Source organism: Mesoplodon bidens, assembly GCF_964165515.1.
Source record: "Mesoplodon bidens genome assembly, chromosome: 7".
NCBI lineage: Eukaryota > Metazoa > Chordata > Mammalia > Artiodactyla > Ziphiidae > Mesoplodon > Mesoplodon bidens.
In genome coordinates this window covers 32,265,214-32,284,765 of record NC_138164.1, presented here as the reverse complement: position 1 = coordinate 32,284,765, position 19,552 = coordinate 32,265,214, and the positions used below count along the sequence as shown (strand labels likewise).

Below are 19,552 nucleotides of genomic sequence, written 5' to 3'. Positions count from 1 at the left end.
CTTCTCTCAAGGAGTTTATTAAACTGTCCTTTGATTAATGCTCTTGCCCACACCTCCTGGGAAGTCAAACGTATAATCAATATTATAAGCACATCCCCCCATATTACTTGGAGAACTCCAGCTGCTAGGTCACTTAATACAAATGTATCATCTAAATTCATGAACACGGTAATGCTGTACAAAATTTTTAATCTAACAGGAACTGAATTCTATCAGTCAGCCTGTCCACTTCATATCCCATGATTGGAATGAAGGAGTCAGCCATGGCCTAATTAATAGCATCATAAGTGAAAAGAAAAAAGAAATCTTTAAAAATCTTTGAATCTATTAGACAAAATGCTAGTGTAATCTCAAATAAATCCCTGAATTTTCATCAAATTACCCAAGCATAACAGATAGAAGTGAGTGTGGCAAGAAGCATCCTGTGACTTACAGATCAGGAGAGTTTTAGAGATGCCTGAATATGACAAGATCTATGAGGAGCAGTGTAGCTGTGGTTCAAAATTATCAAAAATTCCATGAAATAGGAATAAAAGGAGTTGATAGTATGCCTGTGGTAGGGTTAAATAGGAGATGACGGGGATTTAGGTGGTTTCTGGCAAGGCTTAGAGAGGCCAGCTGGAGATTCCAACATAAATATTCTTGAGAGAAGTTAAGTGTGGTGGGGCAAGGAGAAGAGAAAGCAGTAGGAAGAAGCACCAGGGGGGTAAACACAGATGTGTGCACAGAAGCAGAGCAGTGTGGTGGTCAGGGCCTGACTGCTCTGTTCAAATCTTCTCTCCACCCTCTAGCAGCTGAGCAACTTTGGGCAAGTTGCTTAACCTCTCTGCCCCTGGATTTCCTCATCTGAAAAATGGTGACAATGATAGTAGGGTTGTTGGGAGGATTAATTGATACATTATAAAGAATTTTAAATAAGACTTGGCATATATCAAATCTTCAATAAATGGCAGTTACTATTATTACCTTTGGTTATTCCCCCCTCATCTATTTTCTTTGTTATTTTTGTTCATTTGTTTTTAATCTTATTCCATTCATTCATCTGTCAGTTATTTGGAAACAATTGTGCAGCAAGAGAATTGACTATATATTCTTCTTGTAAAATCTCTTCTGCACCTCAAAACTGACCCTAAGAGGTAAAGAATGAGCCAGCTGCTTCCTTGGTGCCATTTAAAAACAACAGAAGAGAGAGCATTTGAGACCTGAGTTCTACTTGGGGCTCTTTCAGAGCCAGAAGCAGAGTTCAGATAAATCAACCTGTTTCTATGTCACTTTTTTCATCTGCAAAATGAGGACATGTTTAAGTTTTCAAACTGTACCTATTATATACAATAATATTCGTAAGTCCTTTTTCCTTTATGCAGTTAATGTAGCCTGTGCAAACTTATCACACAGACACAAACCTTCATTGAGTCTACAATCACTAAGATGAGGGAGCAATGAGAACTGTGTGTGTGACATCTAAACAATTTCATGGATACACCAGAAATACAGCTACACGTGGAACAACTCCTACAGAACACCTACTGAACGCTGGCAGAAGACCCCAGACCTCCCAAAAGGCAAGAAACTCCCCACATACCTGGGTAGGGCAAAGCGGAGAGATTCCCGCACAGAGGATCGGTGCCGAGCGGCACTCACCGGCCCGAGAGGTTTGTCTGCTCGCTCGCCGGGGCGGGAGGCGCTGGAGGCTGGGGCCCGGGCTTCGGTCAGAGCGCAGGGAGAGGACTGGGGCTGGCGGCGAAAACTCAGCCTGAGGGGGGCTGGTGTGCCGCGGTTAGCCGGGAGGGAGTCCGGGAAAACTCTGGAGCTGCCGAAGAGGCAAGAGACTTTTTCTTCCCTCTTGGTTTCCTGGTGCGCGAGGAGAGGGGATTGAGAGCGCTGCTTGGAGGGGCTCCACAGACGGGCGCGGGTCACGACTGAAAGCGCGGAGCCCAGTGACGGGCGTGGGACGCTGGGGCTGCTGCTGCCGCCGCCAAGAAGCCTGTGTGCAAGCGCAGGCCACTGTCCACACCGCCCTTCCGGGAGCCTGTGCAGCCCGCCACTGCCGGGGTCCCGGGATCCAGGGGCGGCTTCCCTGGGAGAACGCACGGCAGGCCTCGGGCTGGTGCAACGTCACGCCGACCTCTGCCGCTGCAGGCTCGCCCCGCACTCAGTGCCCCTCCCTCCTGCTCGGCCTGAGTGAGCCAGAGTCCCCGAAGAGGCTGCTCCTTTAACCCTGTCCTGTCTGAGCGAAGAACAGACGCCCTCCGGCGACCTACACGCAGAGGCGGGGCCAAATCCAAAGCTGAGACCCAGGAGCTGTGAGAACAAAGAAGAGAAAGGGAAACCTCACCCAGCAGCATCAGAAGCAGGGGATTAAAGCTCCACAATCAACTTGATGTACCCTGCATCTGTGGAATACATGAATAGACAACAAATCATCCCAAATTGAGGAGCCAGGAGTCAGTGCTGTGCCTCTGAGGTGGGAGAGCCAACTTCAGGACACTGGTCCACAAGAGACCTCCCAACTCCACATAATATCAAACGGCAAAAATCTTCCAGAGATCTCCATCTCAACACCAGCACCCAGCTTCACTCAACGACCAGAAAGCTACAGTGCTGGACACCCTATGCCAAACAACTAGCAAGACAGGAACACAACGCCACCCATTAGCAGATAAGTGGCCTAAAATCATAAAAAGTCCTCAGACACCCCAAAACACACCACCAGACGTGGACACGCCCACCAGAAAGACAAGATCCAGCCTCATCCACCAGAACACAGGCACTTGTCCCCTCCACCAGGAAGCCTACACAACCCACTAAACCAACCTTAGCCACTGGGGACAGACACCAAAAACAACGGGACCTATGAACCTGCAGCCTGCAAAAAGGAGACCCCAAACACAGTAACATAAGCAAAATGAGGAGACAGAAAAACACACAGCAGGAGAAGGAACAAGATAAAAACCCACCAGACCTAACAAATGAAGAGGTAATAGGCAGTCTACCTGAAAAAGAATTCAGAATAATGATGGTAAAGATGATCCAAGATTCTATTTCCCAGATCCAAAATCTTGGAAATAGAATAGACAAAATGCAAGAAACAGTTAACAAGGACCTAGAAGAACTAAAGATGAATCAAGCATCGATTAAAAACACAATACATGAAATAAAAAATACTCTAGATGGGATCAATAGCAGAATAACTGAGGCAGGAGAACGGATAAGTGAGGTAGAAGAGAAAATAGTGGAAATAACTGCTGCAGAGCAAAATAAAGAAAAAAGAATGAAAAGAACAGAGGACAGTCTCAGAGACCTCGGGGACAACATTAAACGCACCAACATTCGAATTATAGGGGCTCCAGAAGAAGAAGAGAAAAAGAAAGGGACTGAGAAAATATTTGAAGAGATTATAGTTGAAAACTTCCCTAATATGGGAAAGGAAATAGTTAATCAAGTCCAGGAGGCACAGAGAGTCCCATACAGAATAAATCCAAGGAGAAATACGCCAAGACAAATATTTCTCAAACTGTCAAAAATTAAACACAAAGAAATCATATTAAAAGCAGCAAGGCAAAAACAACAAATAACACACAAGGGAATCCCCATCAGGATAACAGCTGATCTCTCAGCAGAAACTCTACAAGCCAGAAGGGAGTGGCAGGACATAATTAAAGTGATGAAGGAGAAAAACCTGCAACCAAGATTACTCTACCCAGCAAGGATCTCATTCAGACTTGATGGAGAAATTAAAACGTTTACAGACAAGCAAAAGCTGAGAGAGTTCAGCACCACCAAACCAGCTTTACAACAAATGCTAAAGGAACTTCTCTAGGCAAGAAACACAACAGAAGGAAAAGACCTACAATAACGAACCCAAAACAATTAAGAAAATGGGAATAGGAACATACATATCGATAATTACCTTAAATGTAAATGGACTAAATGCTCCCACCAAAAGACACAGATTGGCTGAATGGATACAAAAACAAGACCCATATATATGCTGTCTACAAGAGACCCACTTCAGACCTAGAGACACATACAGACTGAAAGTAAGGGGATGGAAAAAGATATTCCATGCAAATGGAAACCAAAAGAAAGCTGGAGTAGCAATTCTCGTATCAGACAAAATAGACTTTAAAATAAAGACTACTAGAAGAGACAAAGAAGGACACTACCTAATGATCAAGGGATCGATCCAAGAAGAAGATATAACAATTGTAAATATTTATGCACCAAACTTAGGAGCACCTCACTACATAAGGCAAATACTAACAGCTAGAAAAGGAGAAATCGACAGTAACACAATCATAGTAGGGGACTTTAACACCCCACTTTCACCAATGGACAGATCATCCAAAATGAAAATAAATAAGGAAACACAAGCTTTAAATGACACATTAAACAAGATGGACTTAATTGATATTTATAGGACATTCCATCCAAAAACAACAGAATACACTTTTTTCTCAAGTGCTCATGGAACATTCTCCAGGATAGATCATATCTTGGGTCACAAATCAAGCCTTGGTAAATTTAAGAAAAGTGAAATTGTATCAAGTATCTTTTCCGACCACAATGCTATGAGACTAGATATCAATTACAGGAAAAGAGCTGTAATAAATACAAACACATGGACGCTAAACAATACACTACTTAATAACAAAGTGATCACTGAAGAAATCAAAGGGGAAATTAAAAAATACCTAGAAACAAATGACAATAGAGACACGACGACCCAAAACCTATGGGATGCAGCAAAAGCAGTTCTAAGGGGGCAGTTTATAGCAATACAATCCCACCTTAAGAAACAGGAAACATCTCGAGTAAACAACCTAACCTTGCACCTAAAGCAATTAGAGAAAGAAGAACAAAAACACCCCAAAGTTAGCAGAAGGAAAGAAATCATAAAAATCTGATCAGAAATAAATGAAAAAGAAATGAAGGAAACGATAGCAAAGATCAATAAAACTAAAAGCTGGTTCTTTGAGAAGATAAACAAAATTGATAAACCATTAGCCAGACTCATCAAGAAAAAAAGGGAGAAGACTCAAATCAATACAATTAGAAATGAAAAAGGAGAAGTAACAACTGACACTGAAGAAATACAAAAGATCATGAGAGATTACTACAAGCAACTCTATGCCAATAAATTGGACAACCTGGAAGAAATGGACAAATTCTTAGAAATGCAAAACCTGCCAAGACTGAATCAGGAAGAAATAGAAAATATGAACAGACCAATCACAAGCACTGAAATTGAAACTGTGATTAAAAATCTTCCAACAAACAAAAGCCCAGGACCAGATGGCTTCACAGGTGAATTCTATCAAGCATTTAGAGAAGAGCTAACACCTATCCTTCTCAAACTCTTCCACAATATAGCAGAGGGAGGAACACTCCCAAACTCATTCTACGAGGCCACCATCACCTTGATACCAAAACCAGACAAGGATGTCACAAAGAAAGAAAACTACAGGCCAATATCACTGATGAACATAGATGCAAAAATCCTCAACAAAATACTAGCAAAAAGAATCCAACAGCACATTAAAAGGATCATACACCATGATCAAGTGGGGTTTATTCCAGGAATGCAAGGATTCTTCAATATACGCAAATCAATCAACGTGATACACCATATTAACAAATTGAAGGAGAAAAACCATATGATCATCTCAATAGATGCAGAGAAAGCTTTCGACAAAATTCAACACCCATTTATGATAAAAACCCTGTAGAAAGTAGGCATAGAGGGAACTTTCTTCAACATAATAAAGGCCATATATGACAATCCCACAGCCAGCATCGTCCTCAATGGTGAAAAACTGAAACCATTTCCACTAAGATCAGGAACAAGACAAGGCTGCCCACTCTCACCACTCTTATTCAACCTAGTTTTGGAAGTTTTAGCCACAGCAATCAGAGAAGAAAAGGAAATAAAAGGAATCCAAATTGGAAAAGAAGAAGTAAAGCTGTCACTGTTTGCAGATGACATGATACTCTACATAGAGAATCCTAAAGATGCTACGAGAAAACTACTAGAGCTAATCAATGAATTTGGTAAAGTTGCAGGATACAAAATTAATGCACAGAAATCTCTGGCATTCCTATATACTAATGATGAAAAATCTGAAAGTGAAATCAAGGAAACACTCCCATTTACCATTGCAACATAAAGAATAAAATATCTAGGGATAAACCTACGTAAGGAGACAAAAGACCTGTATGCAGAAAATTATAAGACACTGATGAAAGAAATTAAAGATGATAAAAATAGATGGAGAGATGTACCATGTTCTTGGATTGGAAGAATCGACATTGTGAAAATGACTGTACTACCCAAAGCAATCTACAGATTCAATGTAATCCCTATCAAACTACCCCTGGCATTTTTCACAGAACTAGAGCAAAAAAATTCACAATTTGTATGGAAACACAAAAGACCCCGAATAGCCAAAGCAATCTTGAGAACGAAAAATGGAGCTGGAGGAATCAGGCTCCCTGACTTCAGACTATACTACAAAGCTACAGTAATCAAGACAGTATTGTAATGGCACTAAAACAGAAAGATAGATCAATGGAACAGGATAGAAAGCCCAGAGATAAACCCACGGACATATGGTCACCTTATCTTTGATAAAGGAGGCAGGAATGTACAGTGGAGAAAGGACAGCCTCTTCAATAAGTGGTGCTGGGAAAACTGGATAGGGACATGTAAAAGTATGAGATTAGATCACTCCCTAACACCATACACAAAAATAAGCTCAAAATGGATTAAAGACCTAAATGTAAGGCCAGACACTATCAAACTCTTAGAGGAAAACATAGGCAGAACACTCTATGACATAAATCACAGCAAGATCCTTTTGGACCCACCTCCTAGAGAAATGGAAATAAAGACAAAAATAAACACATGGGACCTAATGAAACTTAAAAGCTTTTGCACAACAAAGGAAACCATAAACAAGACCAAAAGACAACCTTCAGAATGGGAGAAAATATTTGCAAATGCAGCAACTGACAAAGGATTAATCTCCAAAATTTATAAGCAGCTCATGCAGCTCAATAACAAAAAAACAAACAACCCAATCCAAAAATGGGCAGAAGACCTAAATAGACATTTCTCCACAGAAGATATACAGACTGCCAACAAACACATGAAAGGATGCTCAACATCTTTACTCATTAGAGAAATGCAAATCAAAACTACAATGAGATATCATCTCACACCAGTCAGAATGGCCATCATCAAATATCTACAAACAATAAATGCTGGAGAGGGTGTGGAAAAAAAGGAACACTCTTGCACTGCTGGTGGGAACGTGAATTGGTACAGCCACTATGGAGAACGGTATGGAGGTTCCTTAAAAAACTACAAATAGAGCTACCATATGACCCAGCAATCCCACTACTGTGCATATACCCCGAGAAAACCATAATTCAAAAAGAGACATGTACCAAAATGTTCATAGCAGCCCTATTTACAATAGCCCGGAGCTGGAAACAACCTAAGTGTCCATCATCGGATGAATGGGTAAAGAAGATGTGGCACATATATACAATGGAATATTACTCAGCCATAAAAAGAAACGAAATTGAGCTATTTGTAATGAGGTGGATGGACCTAGAGTCTGTCATACAGAGTGAAGTAAGTCAGAAAGAGAAAGACAAATACTGTATGCTGACACATATATATGGAATTTAAGAAAAAAATGTCATGAAGAACATAGGGGTAAGACAGGAATACAGACACAGACCTACTAGAGAATGGACTTGAGGATATGGGGAGGGGGAAGGGTAAGCCGTGACAAAGTGAAAGAGCGGCATGGACATATATACACTACCAAACATAAGGTAGATTGCTAGTGGGAAGCAACCGCATAGCACAGGGAGATCAGCTCGGTGCTTTGTGACCGCCTGGAAGGGTGGGATAGGGAGGGTGGGAGGGAGACGCAAAAGGGAGGGGATATGGGAACATATGTATATGTATAACTGATTAAATTTGTTATAAAGCAAAAAGTAAAAAATAAAAAATAATAAAAAATAATAAAATAAATAAAATAAAAAAACACAATTTCATGATAAGGAGCATTCATCAAATTATCAAAAAAATTCATATTTTTAAGCTTTAGAAGTAAGAGAATAATAAATATTTACAGTGAAAGAACACTGGATTTATTATTTTGCTCCTGATGGCACTTTGCCTTCTGAATCATATTATGTGATTTTACAGTATTTTAGATTAAAAATAAAATAAAAAGCAAAAAAGAAAAAAGGGCATGGATTTAAAACATAGGTTCATAACTCAAAAGCCTATAGACATCAGGTAAGAAATATAAATAAGTGAAGTAGTCCCAGAAGTGAGACAATAAAGACTGGTAGAGAATCTGGCAAACTAAAAAGAATATGCCCTGACTAATGGGACCAACTGCTAATTCTCATCTACCAGCACCCAAGGATTCAGACTTGGTATCCCGCTTTTTACCCCCAAATAAGCCATAAATTCTTATTTTTATATGGAATGTTGAAATTAATTAATTTAATAGATTATTTGGGCAAACAAAATATGGCTGAAGACCCACTGGTCAACCATGTGTGACCTTTGATCCAAGTGACTTTCTAATATTATTTCTAGTTGTGACTTTCCATCATTCAATTACAATGGCATGCCCAAACAAGACAGCTTGCTCCAATTCAAAGCAGACATTCTATGGTCTAGTCAGTTACTCTTTTCTGCAGACAAACGTTTTGATACATAAAAATATTCACTAGCTAATGAACCGTACAAATTGAAACTTTTGGAAGTAAACGGAATGAGGTCACTTTTTTACATGCTAAAATTTCCAATGCAGGTCAGCATGGGTCTACTTCTGATACTATTTACATCCAGACGGTGAAAAAAAATTAAAAAATGACTCTTCAATTCTTGTTTCATTTACCCTCATTCATTTGATGCAACTATAATATTTATCCCCCGAGGGTGCAACTGTGAAGTGTCTTCTTGTGTCTGACCTGGATTTAAAAAGCTTAGAGGTTTTAAATAGAAATTAGGGTGCAGGTTTGGGAATTAATTTCTGAATATTTTTCTTTATTTTTGACTTTTTTAAAACTTTCATCATTCTATTTAAAAAGTACTTAAACTAGTGTAGTGCTACAGAAAGCTGAGAGAGAAATTTCTTTCTATAGTGGTAAAGAGAGATCGAAAGGCTGCCTTACAACAACATATTTCGTGCTTCTGAAATTATTTATCCCCCTGCAATCTCTTTTGACAAAGATGTAATTGCCTCAATAATAAAAAAAAGTTGAAAGAAGGCATTTGTCACACAAATCTCTGCAATGCATTCTCTTAAAAGATAAGCAAAAATTCCTCCAAATAACAAATTATATTCAAAGGTGACTTTCTTTGAAATAAATCATATACTAAATCCTGGAGATCAGATTATACACACTTAAGAACATGAGCATTTCCTTTCATTTACTTGCAAAATGAAGAATTTTAACTCCTGTTTAATAGCAATGAAAATAAAATTTTGTGGCAGGTCTGCTGAACAGAATTCTAGAATGAAATAAAAGTAGAAGCTTTTCACAGAGTATTTTTTTTTTAATCTAGTAGATGCACAAATAAGAGGCAGTTGGAAAGTGGGATGAAGGAAACCATTGAGCAAAAGAAAAAAAAAAGATATTCAAAGGGCAGAATGAGAAATGACAATTTATACCATGGCAGAAACTAAAGTCAGCTTCTGTGTAAACATTAATGTGAATTTACCAAAGCACTTTGAAGTATCACAGATATAGTATACATATATATATATATATATTAACATCTTTATTGGAGTATAATTGCTTTAAAATGGTGTGTTAGCTTCTGCTTTATAACAAAGTGAATCAGTTATACATATACATATGTTCTTACATCTCTTCCCTCTTGCGTCTCCCTCACTCCCACCCTCCCTATCCCACCCCTCTAGGTGGTCACAAAGCACCGAGCTGATCTCCTTGTGCTATGCAGCTGCTTCCCACTAGCTATCTATTTTACATTTGGTAGTGTATATATGTCCATGCCACTCTTTTACTTTGCCACAGCTTACCCTTCCCCCACCCCATATCCTCAAGTCCACTCTCTAGGAGGGCTGTGTCTTTATTCCCGTCTTACCCCTAGGTTTTTCATGACATTATTTTTTTCTTAGATTCCATATATATGTGTTAGCATACGGTTTTTGTCTTTCTATTTTTTTCTTAGATTCCATATATATGTGTTAACATATGGTTTTTGTCTTTCTCTTTCTGACTTACTTCACTCTGTATGACACACTCTAGGTCCATCCACTTCACTACAAATAACTCAATTTTGTTTCTTTATATAGCTGAGTAATATTCCATTGTATATATGTGCCACATCTTCTTTATCCATTCATCTGTCAATGGACACTTAGGTTGCTTCCATCTCCTGGCTATTGTAAATAGAGCTGCAATGAACATTTTGGTACATGACTCTTTTTGAATTATGGTTGTCTCAGGGTATATGCCCAGTAGTGGGATTGCTGGGTCATATGGTAGTTCTATTTGTAGTTTTTTAAGGAACCTCCATAATGTTCTCCATAGTGGCTGTACCAATTCACATTCCCACCTGCAGTGCAAGAGTATTCCCTTTTCTCCACACCCTCTCCAGCATTTATTGTTTCTAGATTTTTTGATCATGGCCATTCTGGCTGGTGTGAGATGATATCTCATTGTAATTTCGAATTGCATTTCTCTAATGATTAATGATGTTGAGCATTCTTTCATGTGTTTGCTGGCAATCTGTATATCTTCTGTGAAGAAATGTCTATTTAGGTCTTCTTTCCATTTTTGGATTGAGTTCTTTGGGTTTTTTTGTTATTGAGCTGCATCAGCTGTTTGTAAATTTTGGAGATTAATCCTTTGTCAGTTGCTTCATTTGCAAATATTTTCTCCCATTCTAAGGGTTGTCTTTTGGTCTTGTTTATGGTTCCCTTTGCTGTGCAAAAGCTTTTCAGTTTCATTGGGTCCCATTTGTTTATTTTTGTCTTTATTTCCATTTCTCTAGGAGGTTGGTCAAAAAGAATCTTGCTGTGATTTATGTCATAGAGTGTTCTCTCTATGATTTCCCCTAAGAGTTTGATAGCTTCTGGCCTTACATTTAGGTCTTTAATCCATTTTGAGCTTATTTTTGTGTATGGTGTTAGAGAGTGTTCTAATCTCATACTTTTACATGTACCTGTCCAGTTTTCCCAGCACCATTTATTGAAGAGACTGTCTTTTCTACACTGTACATTGTTGCCTCCTTTATCGAAGATAAGATGACCATATGTGCATGGGTTTATCTCTGGGCTTTCTACCTTGTTCCATTGATCTATATTTCTGCTTTTGTGCCAGTACCATACGGTCTTGCTTACTGTAGCTTTGTAGTATAGTCTGAAGTCAGGGAGCCTGATTGCTCCAGCTCCATTTTTCATTCTCAAGATTGCTTTTTCTATTCGGGGTCTTTTGTGTTTCCATGCAAATTGTGAATTTTTTTGTTTTAGTTCTGTGAAAAATGCCAGTGGTAGTTTGCTAGGGATTGAATTGAATCTGTAGATTGCTTTGGGTAGTAGAGTCATTTTCACAATGTTGATTCTTCCAATCCAAGAACATGGTATATCTCTCCATCTATTTGTATCATCTTTAACTTCTTTCATCAGTGTCTTATGATTTTCTGCATACAGGTCTTTTGTCTCCTTAGGTAGGTTTATTCCTAGATATTTTATTATTTTTGTTGCAGTGGTAAATGGGAGTGTTTTCTTATTTCACTTCTAGAGTTTTCATCATTAGTGATTAGGAATGTCAGAGATTTCTGTGCATTAATTTTGTATCCTGCTACTCTACCAAATTCATTGATTAGCTCTAGTAGTTTTCTGGTAGCATCTTTAGGATTCTCTATGTATAGTATCATGTCATCTGCAAACAGTGACAACTTTACTTGTTCTTTTCTGATTTGGATTCCTTTTATTTCCTTTTCTTCTCTGATTGTTGTGGCTAAAACTTCCAAAACTATGTTGAATAAGAGTGGTGAGGGTGGGGAAACTTGTCTTGTTCCTGATCTTAGTGGAAAGGTTTTTAGTTTTTCACCATTGAGTGTCTTTCTTTGTCTCTTGTAATAGTCTTTAATTTAGAGTCTATTTTTTCTGATATGAGAATTGCTCCTCCAGCTTTCTTTTGATTTCCATTTGGGTGGAATATCTTTTTCCATCACCTCACTTTCAGTCTGTATGTGTCCCTATGTCTGAAGTGGGTCTCTTGTAGACAGCATATATATGGGTCTTGTTTTTGTATCCATTCAGCTGGTCTGTGTCTTTTGGTGGGAGAATTTAATCCATTTACGTTTCACATAATTATCGATATGTATGTTCCTATTTTCAGTTTCTTAATTGTTTTGGGTTTGTTATTATAGGTCTTTTCCTTCTCTTGTGTTTCTTGCCTAGGGAAGTCCCTTTAGCTTTTGTTGTAAGCCTGGTTTGGTGGTGCTGAACTCTCTCAGACTTTGGTTGTCTGTAAAGCTTTTAATTTCTTCATCAAATCTGAATGAGATCCTTGCTGGGTTGAGTAATCTTGGTTGTAGATTTTTCTCCTTCATCACTTTAAATATGCCCTGCCACTCCCTTCTGGCTTGCAGAGTTTCTGCTGAAAGATCAGCTGTTAACCTTATGGGGATTCCCTTGTGTGTTATTTGTTGGTTTTCCCTTGCTGTTTTTAATATGTTTTCTTTGTATTTAATTTTTGTCAGGTTGATTAATATGTGTCTTTGCATTTTTCTCCTTGGATTTATCCTGTATGGGACTCTCTGTGCTTCCTGGACTTGATTAACTATTTCCTTTCCCATATTAGGGAAGTTTTCAACTATAATCTCTTCAAATATTTTCTCAGTCCCTTTCTTTTTCTCTTCTTCTTCTGGGACCCCTATAATTTGAATGTTGGTGTGTTTAATGTTGTCCCAGACGTCTCTGAGACTGTCTTCAGTTCTTTTCATTCTTTTTTTTTTCTTTATTCTGCTCTGTAGTAGTTATTTCCACTATTTTATCTTCCAGGTCACTTATCCGTTCTTCTGCCTCAGTTATTCTGCTATTCATCCCTTCTAGAGTATTTTTAATTTCATTTATTGTGTTGTTCATCATTGCTTGTTTCCTCTTTACTTCTTCTAGGTCCTTATTAAACGTTTCTTTCATTTTCTCTCTTCTATTTCCAAGATTTTGGATCATCTTTACTATCATTATTCTGAATTCTTTTTCAAGTAGACAGCCTATTTCCTCTTCACTTGTTAGGTCTTGTGGGTTTTTATCTTGCTCCTTCATCTGCTGTGTGTTTTTCTGTCTTCTCTTTTATTTTACTGTGTTTGTAGTCTTCTTTTTGCAGGCTGCAGGTTCATAGTTCCCATTGTTTTTGGTGTCTGTCTCCAGTGGCTAAAGTTGTTTCAGTGGCTTGTGTAGGCTTCCTGATGGAGGGGACTAGTGTCTGTGCTCTGGTGAATGAGGCTGGATCTTGTCTTTCTGGTGGGCAGGTCCACGTCTGGTGGTGTGTTTTGGTGTGACTGTGGCCTTATTATTTGAGGCAGCCTCTCTGCTAATGGGTGGGGTTGTGTTCCTGTCTTGCTAATTGTTTGCCATAAGGTGTCCGGCACTGTAGCTTGCTGGTTGTTGAGTAAAGCTGGGTGTTCGTGTTGAGATGGAGATCTATTGGAGATTTTCGCCATTTGACATTATGTGGATCTGGCAGTTCTCCTGTGGACCAGTGTCCTGAAGTAGGCTCTCCCATGTCAGAGGCACAGCAGTGACTCCTGGCTGTGGCACCAAGATCCTTTCATCCACATGGCTCAGAATAAAAGGGAGAAGAAGTAGAAAGTAATAAAGAAAAAGAAAGAAAGAAAGAAAGATAGAAAGAAAGAAGGGATAAAATAAAATAAAGTAAAATAAAATAAAGTTATTAATATAAAAATAATTATTAAGAAGAAAAAATGTTTTAATAAAAAAACAAAACAAACAAACAAACAAACAAGTCAGGCAGAGAGAACCCTAGGACAAATGGTAAAAGCAATGTTCTACAGACAACATGTCACACAGAAGCATACACATACACACTCACAAAAAGAGGAAAAGGGGAAAAATAATATATCTTGTTCTCAAAGTCCACCTCCTCAATTTGGGATGATTCGTTGTCTATTCAGGTATTCCACCAATCCAAGGTACGTCCAGTTGATTGTGCAGATTTAATCTGCTGCTCCTGAGGCTGCTGGGAGAGATTTCCCTTTCTATTCTTTGTTTGCACAGTTCCTGGGGTTCAGCTTTGCATTTGGCCCCGCCTCTGCCTGTAGGTCACTGGAGGGCATCTGTTCTTTGCTCAGACAGGACAGAGGTTAAAGTTGCAGCTCATTTGGGGGCTCTGGCTCACTCAGGCCGGGGGGAGGGAGGGGCATGGAGCGGGCGGCAAGCCTGCTGTGGCAGAGGCTGGCATGACATTGCACCAGCCTGAGGAGCTCAGTGCATTCTCCTGGGGAAGTTGTCCCTGGGTCCCGGGACCCTGGCAGTGGCAGGCTGCAGAGGCTGCCCAGAAGGTAGATGTGGAGAGTGACCTGTGCACACACACAGGCTTCTTGATGGTGGCAGCAGTGGACTTAGCATCTCGCGCCCGTCTCTGGAGCTCCTTTAATCAGTGCTCTTAATCCCCTCTCCTCGCACACCAGGAAACAAAGAGGGAAGAAATAGTCTCTTGCCTTCGGCAGGTCCAGACATTTTCCCAGACTCCCACCCAGCTCGCCATGGTGCACTAACCCCTTCAGGCTGCGTTCACGCAGACAACCCCAGTCCTCTCCCTGCGATCCTACTGATGCCCGAGCCTCAGCTCCCATCTCCCGCCTGTCCCAGCGGGTGAGCAGATAAGCCTCTGGGGCTGGTGAGTGCTGTTTGGCACCACTCTTCTGTGTGGGCATCTCTCCGCTTTGCCCTCTGCACCCCTGTTGCTGTGCTTACCTCCATGGCTTCAAAGCTCCCCCCTCCACCACCTGTAGTCTCCACCCGCGAAGGAGCTTCCTAGTGTGTGGAAACCTTTCCTCCTTCACAGCTCCCTCCCACTGGTGGAGGTCCCATCCCTATTCTTTTGTCTCTCTTTATTCTTTTTTCTTTTGCCCTACCCAGGTATGTGGGGACTTTCTTGCCTTTTGGGAGGTCTGAGGTCTTCTGCCATCATTCAGTGGGTGTTCTGTAGGAGTTGTTCCACGTGTAGATGTATTTCTGATGTATCTGTGGGAAGGAAGGTGATCTCCACGTCTTACTCTTCCGCCATCTTCCCCCTTTCGTAAACAAACAACTTTTAAATACCTCAGTATATAATTTTAATGAAAGCTTTACCAAAAGAAAAATCAGTGCTCAGTGCAAACATGCACCTTTGAAAAAGTCTTCTGTGTACTTTTTTACAGTAACAAGGGTAGAAGTTTTTGACTTATATTTTTCAAGATTTTAAAATTTTCAATTTTCAATATATAAAGGGTCTCCAGGTAGATATGTGGCCACTTTCCTTCCATTAGAAAAGGAAAAATCTCAGCAAATGGTTACATTTGGTTCTCCAAAAAGTTCATTTGGGTTTTTCCATAACATCTTATGGGAAACCCAAACAAAATTTTTGGCCAACTCAATAATTCCCTTTATATGACTAAGACTTAAAAATTGTATTTAGAACTCTGCCTTTGCAATATGGTTCCCTGAATCTAAAAACAAAAACAAAACCAAAAAAAGTGTGTGTGTGTGTGTGTGTGTGTGTGTGTGTGTGTGTGTGTGTGTGTATATATATATATATATATATATATATATTTCATCAGCAGTTTCATCTGAAGTCTTACCAGTGATATGTGGTTGGAATAAAAACTTCTACAATTTTTATGGGGTAGGGGTTTTTGAAATCGACTTTGTATAGACTAGTTGAACTAACTTATGGCCTTTATTCTACCATTTCATTTAACTTCTGTTTGTGACCCAGTATTTGTGCTTCAGCAATGTCAAAGCTGAAAATATTTTGTTCCTCACATAGAGTACAACCTCAAATAAAGTGCATCTCTTGATAGATAACAGTCAGACATGGTGTATTAAAAAAAAAGTAGTGAGAAAAGTCACTGAGCATAGGAATGAATGAAAAGGTAGTTTTGAGCAATAGCACTGAGACCTTTGGGGGCTTTCCTTTTTGGTCTATATCTGTCTTAAAAGTCAATGCATGCCTTTTAAATATCATGATTCATAACACGCTCCTTACACAATCATGGAAATGTAGCTTTGTGGTTGGAACTACAAAAGAAATCTAATGAAATTTAGATTCTGTTTGTGCCTTCACAGGGTAAAAAAATAAAATAAAAAGTGATATTTTGTGAATGAATGTTTTAAGTGCCAAGCACTGTGCTAAATAATTTATATGTATTATTTCAATTTAAATTAACCTTAAAAGTTTGTGAGCTAAGTACTCTCAATATGCCCAAATGACAGAAGATGGAACTGGCGCTCAGGAAGAGGTAAAGCAACTTGTCTGAAGGTAAGTAATATTTTGGAAGACAAAAATCAACAACAGCAACAAAAAAATCCAAGCCTGACTCCTAGTCCATTATTTTGATCATTATGCTAGACTGGCAGACAATTTAAGTCAGACAATTTAACTTCTCCAGAAATGTCCTAGTTAATCCAAGGATAAAGATCTTCTTTACTTGTCTTGCTAGATTTGTTATTTGTCATTGGTAAGGTACTGATGAGACTGGACACAGTGTAAAAATCTAAAAAGAGCATCCTTTTTTCTTGTTGTGCTTTTCATAATCATCACAGCACTTCACTTCAAAAATCAGATAGAAGGAAGTAACACTGGACAGATTCAGGTGTAATGCTTTGGTATGCATAACTTGTTACTATCATGGTTTATTATTTCCATTTTCTTTCATACAGAACCCACTGCTGCTCCCACAGATGTTAAGGCTACAAGTGTGTCTGTGTCAGAGATTCTTGTTGCATGGAAACATATTAAAGAGAGTCTAGGAAGACCACAGGGATTTGAGGTATGAACAGAATTACTGAAAATAAGCCTTGTTATTTCTGCTGGCACTGTACTGTCTTGAAGAAATTGTTTGGTGACACTTCAACAGAATTACATTCCTTTTAAATTTTGCTCTATGGAAAAGAAATGAGAAATATACTATTCTACTGACATGTATTATGTTGCTCATTAGCTAGCTTATTTTTCAATATGGTAGTTTCCATAGCACTGAGCAAAGATTAAAAAAAAAAGAAAATAGACTTTTATATAAAAAAACAGGAGCTACAGGTTGATATTTACTGGTATCCAATTTATTGGTGGTTAAAAATACTTTCTGTGTATTTACCTCTAATAATTTAATGTATAAAACAAGTTTTCCTATTATATTGTTCATGGCAGATCTTACCTACTATACAACTTCTCAGATTTGCTTGGAAATTAGAGATCTGTACCTATTAACTCAAATGACTTTTTGTTCTTCAAATTTTACTGTTTTTAAACATAGTTATGCCAGCCTTATAGTGGTGAACATTTTATAACAATTCATTGACTTCAATAAAATTTTATCCTCCACATGGACTAAAGGATTGTGGGCAGTCTGTGAACTTGAGTATTCCACAGAAGCAAGAACCATCCCCTAGCTGCTGTGAGTGTTGGCTATGAATGGTTTTCAGCTTCCCCTCTGGAGAACTGCCCTCCACTAAGGGGTGATGCCTTACCAGAAAAGGTACCAACCCCACAGTCAAGCAACCCAAGGTCAATGACTGGCTGATACTGACTGATACTGGTCCCTTGCTTCAAGGAGGAAACAACTTTATGGTGCAGTTTATGGTCCAGAGCCTTTGTCGTGTACATCAGGCCAAGGCTAGATCACCTGGGACCACACTCTTGCTCAGTTCCTTCTACTTTCCATCCTCTTTTCCTCCCTTCCTTATAGATTCACCTGCAAGCAATCTCACAGTAAATTACATCATTCAAATCCCTGTCTCAAGCTCTGCTTCTATTGAACTAAACCTAAAACAATTAAATGAGTATAGGTCCACCTAGACCTCTGAATCAGAACATCTGTTGTGCATACTTGTAGTAACCCATAAAGTGTATTCTGCTGTTCAGAAAAGTGAGGATTCAGGCTTCTACATCTCAAAGTGGTGCCCCTGTCACATAGCCAGTCACCCTCAACTATTTTTCTGCCTGTCCTAATAGCATGACATTCATATTCCCACCGTGATTCACCTGTAATAACAGCTTTCTATGAGGTCCTACAGAGATCACATAAGATTTAAGCTTGTGAACAATGGTTCTCTTTCTAAATATAAATCATCATTCATCCATTCTTTCAACAAATATTTATTGTAGGCCTACTGATTAGCAGACACTGAGCTAGATGCTAGGGATAAAACAATGAGCAAATTAAAGTCCCTGTCCTCATGAAGCTTATGTTGTAGTAGGGAAGGCAAAGAATAAAGAAGCTAACAAATAAATGTGTGATATAATTTCAGTTGATGATGAATGCTGTGCAGAAAAATAATACTGTGCAAGAAGGTAGAGAGTGAGAGTCTGCTGTTTATAGAGGTTTGAGGAATTAACCTTTCTGAGGTTGTGACATTTGACATGATCAAATGAGAGAAAGAAAGAGAGAGAGAGAGGCAGAGAGAACAGCAAACTCAAAGGCCCTGTCTTAAGAGCATTCTGGCCTTGTTCAAAGAACAGAACAGGAGCTATTTTGGCTAGATAACAGTGAACAACAGGAAGAGTGGTAGCAGGAAAAATTGCTGGGACAAGAACCAGGTTATGTGCAGTCTTGTGAACCAGGAAAAGGAGTTTAGATTTTATCTTCAGTATAAGGAAAAGCCATTAACGATTATGAACAGAGTCCAGTCAGTCTCTGACTCATATTTTAAAAGCATCTCTTGGTCTAGAGGGTGAAGAACAGACTCTAGAGAGGACCTCAGGTAGAGCAGTGGAGAAGCGGTCCTTCCAACCTAGCAGACAATGAAGTTTCTTTCGACTAGAACAGTAGATGTGGAATTGATGAGAAGTGGACCTTGTAAAATATATTTTGAGTGGAAGTGTGGCAGGATTTGATTATAAATTAGATGTGGACTATGTCAAAGTTAATTCCAGAGCTTTTTGACCCAAGAAGCTGGAAGAATGACAAATCATTCACATACATAAGGAATGGATGGAGAAGAGCATATTTTAGAGAAAAAGATCAAAGATTCTGGTTTAATGTGTTACATTTTATAAGCCTTTTTTTATTTTATTTTTTTTTCCAAAAAGAGCTATCAAGTAAGTCTTATTTTAAGAGAAAGGTTAGAGACAGAGCTATAACTCTGAGGAATCTTCAGTATATAAATGGTTTTTATACATGTGCTGGCTGAGATCAACAAATGTTGATAAAGATGTCTGAGAATTGAGCCCTATGGCACCTCTTCATTTGGAACTCAAGAAAGAAAGTGGATATGGCCAAAGAAATTATAGAAGACATTGAAGAAGTTCAGAAGCCAAG

General features: G+C 39.0%; 1 protein-coding gene across 3 annotated transcripts in view; it reads left to right on the top strand.

The window, feature by feature from the left end:
* CNTN5 (contactin 5) overlaps positions 1 to 19,552 on the top strand; it is a gene marked incomplete at both ends in the record, with an annotated part of 849,213 nt that overhangs the window by 799,734 nt on the left and 29,927 nt on the right. For all 3 annotated transcript variants that reach the window (XM_081239350.1, XM_081239349.1, XM_081239348.1), the window contains one exon: positions 16,956 to 17,065. In XM_081239350.1, coding sequence (XP_081095476.1) covers positions 16,956 to 17,065 — 110 coding nt within the window. The remainder of the gene's footprint in view (positions 1 to 16,955; positions 17,066 to 19,552) is intronic.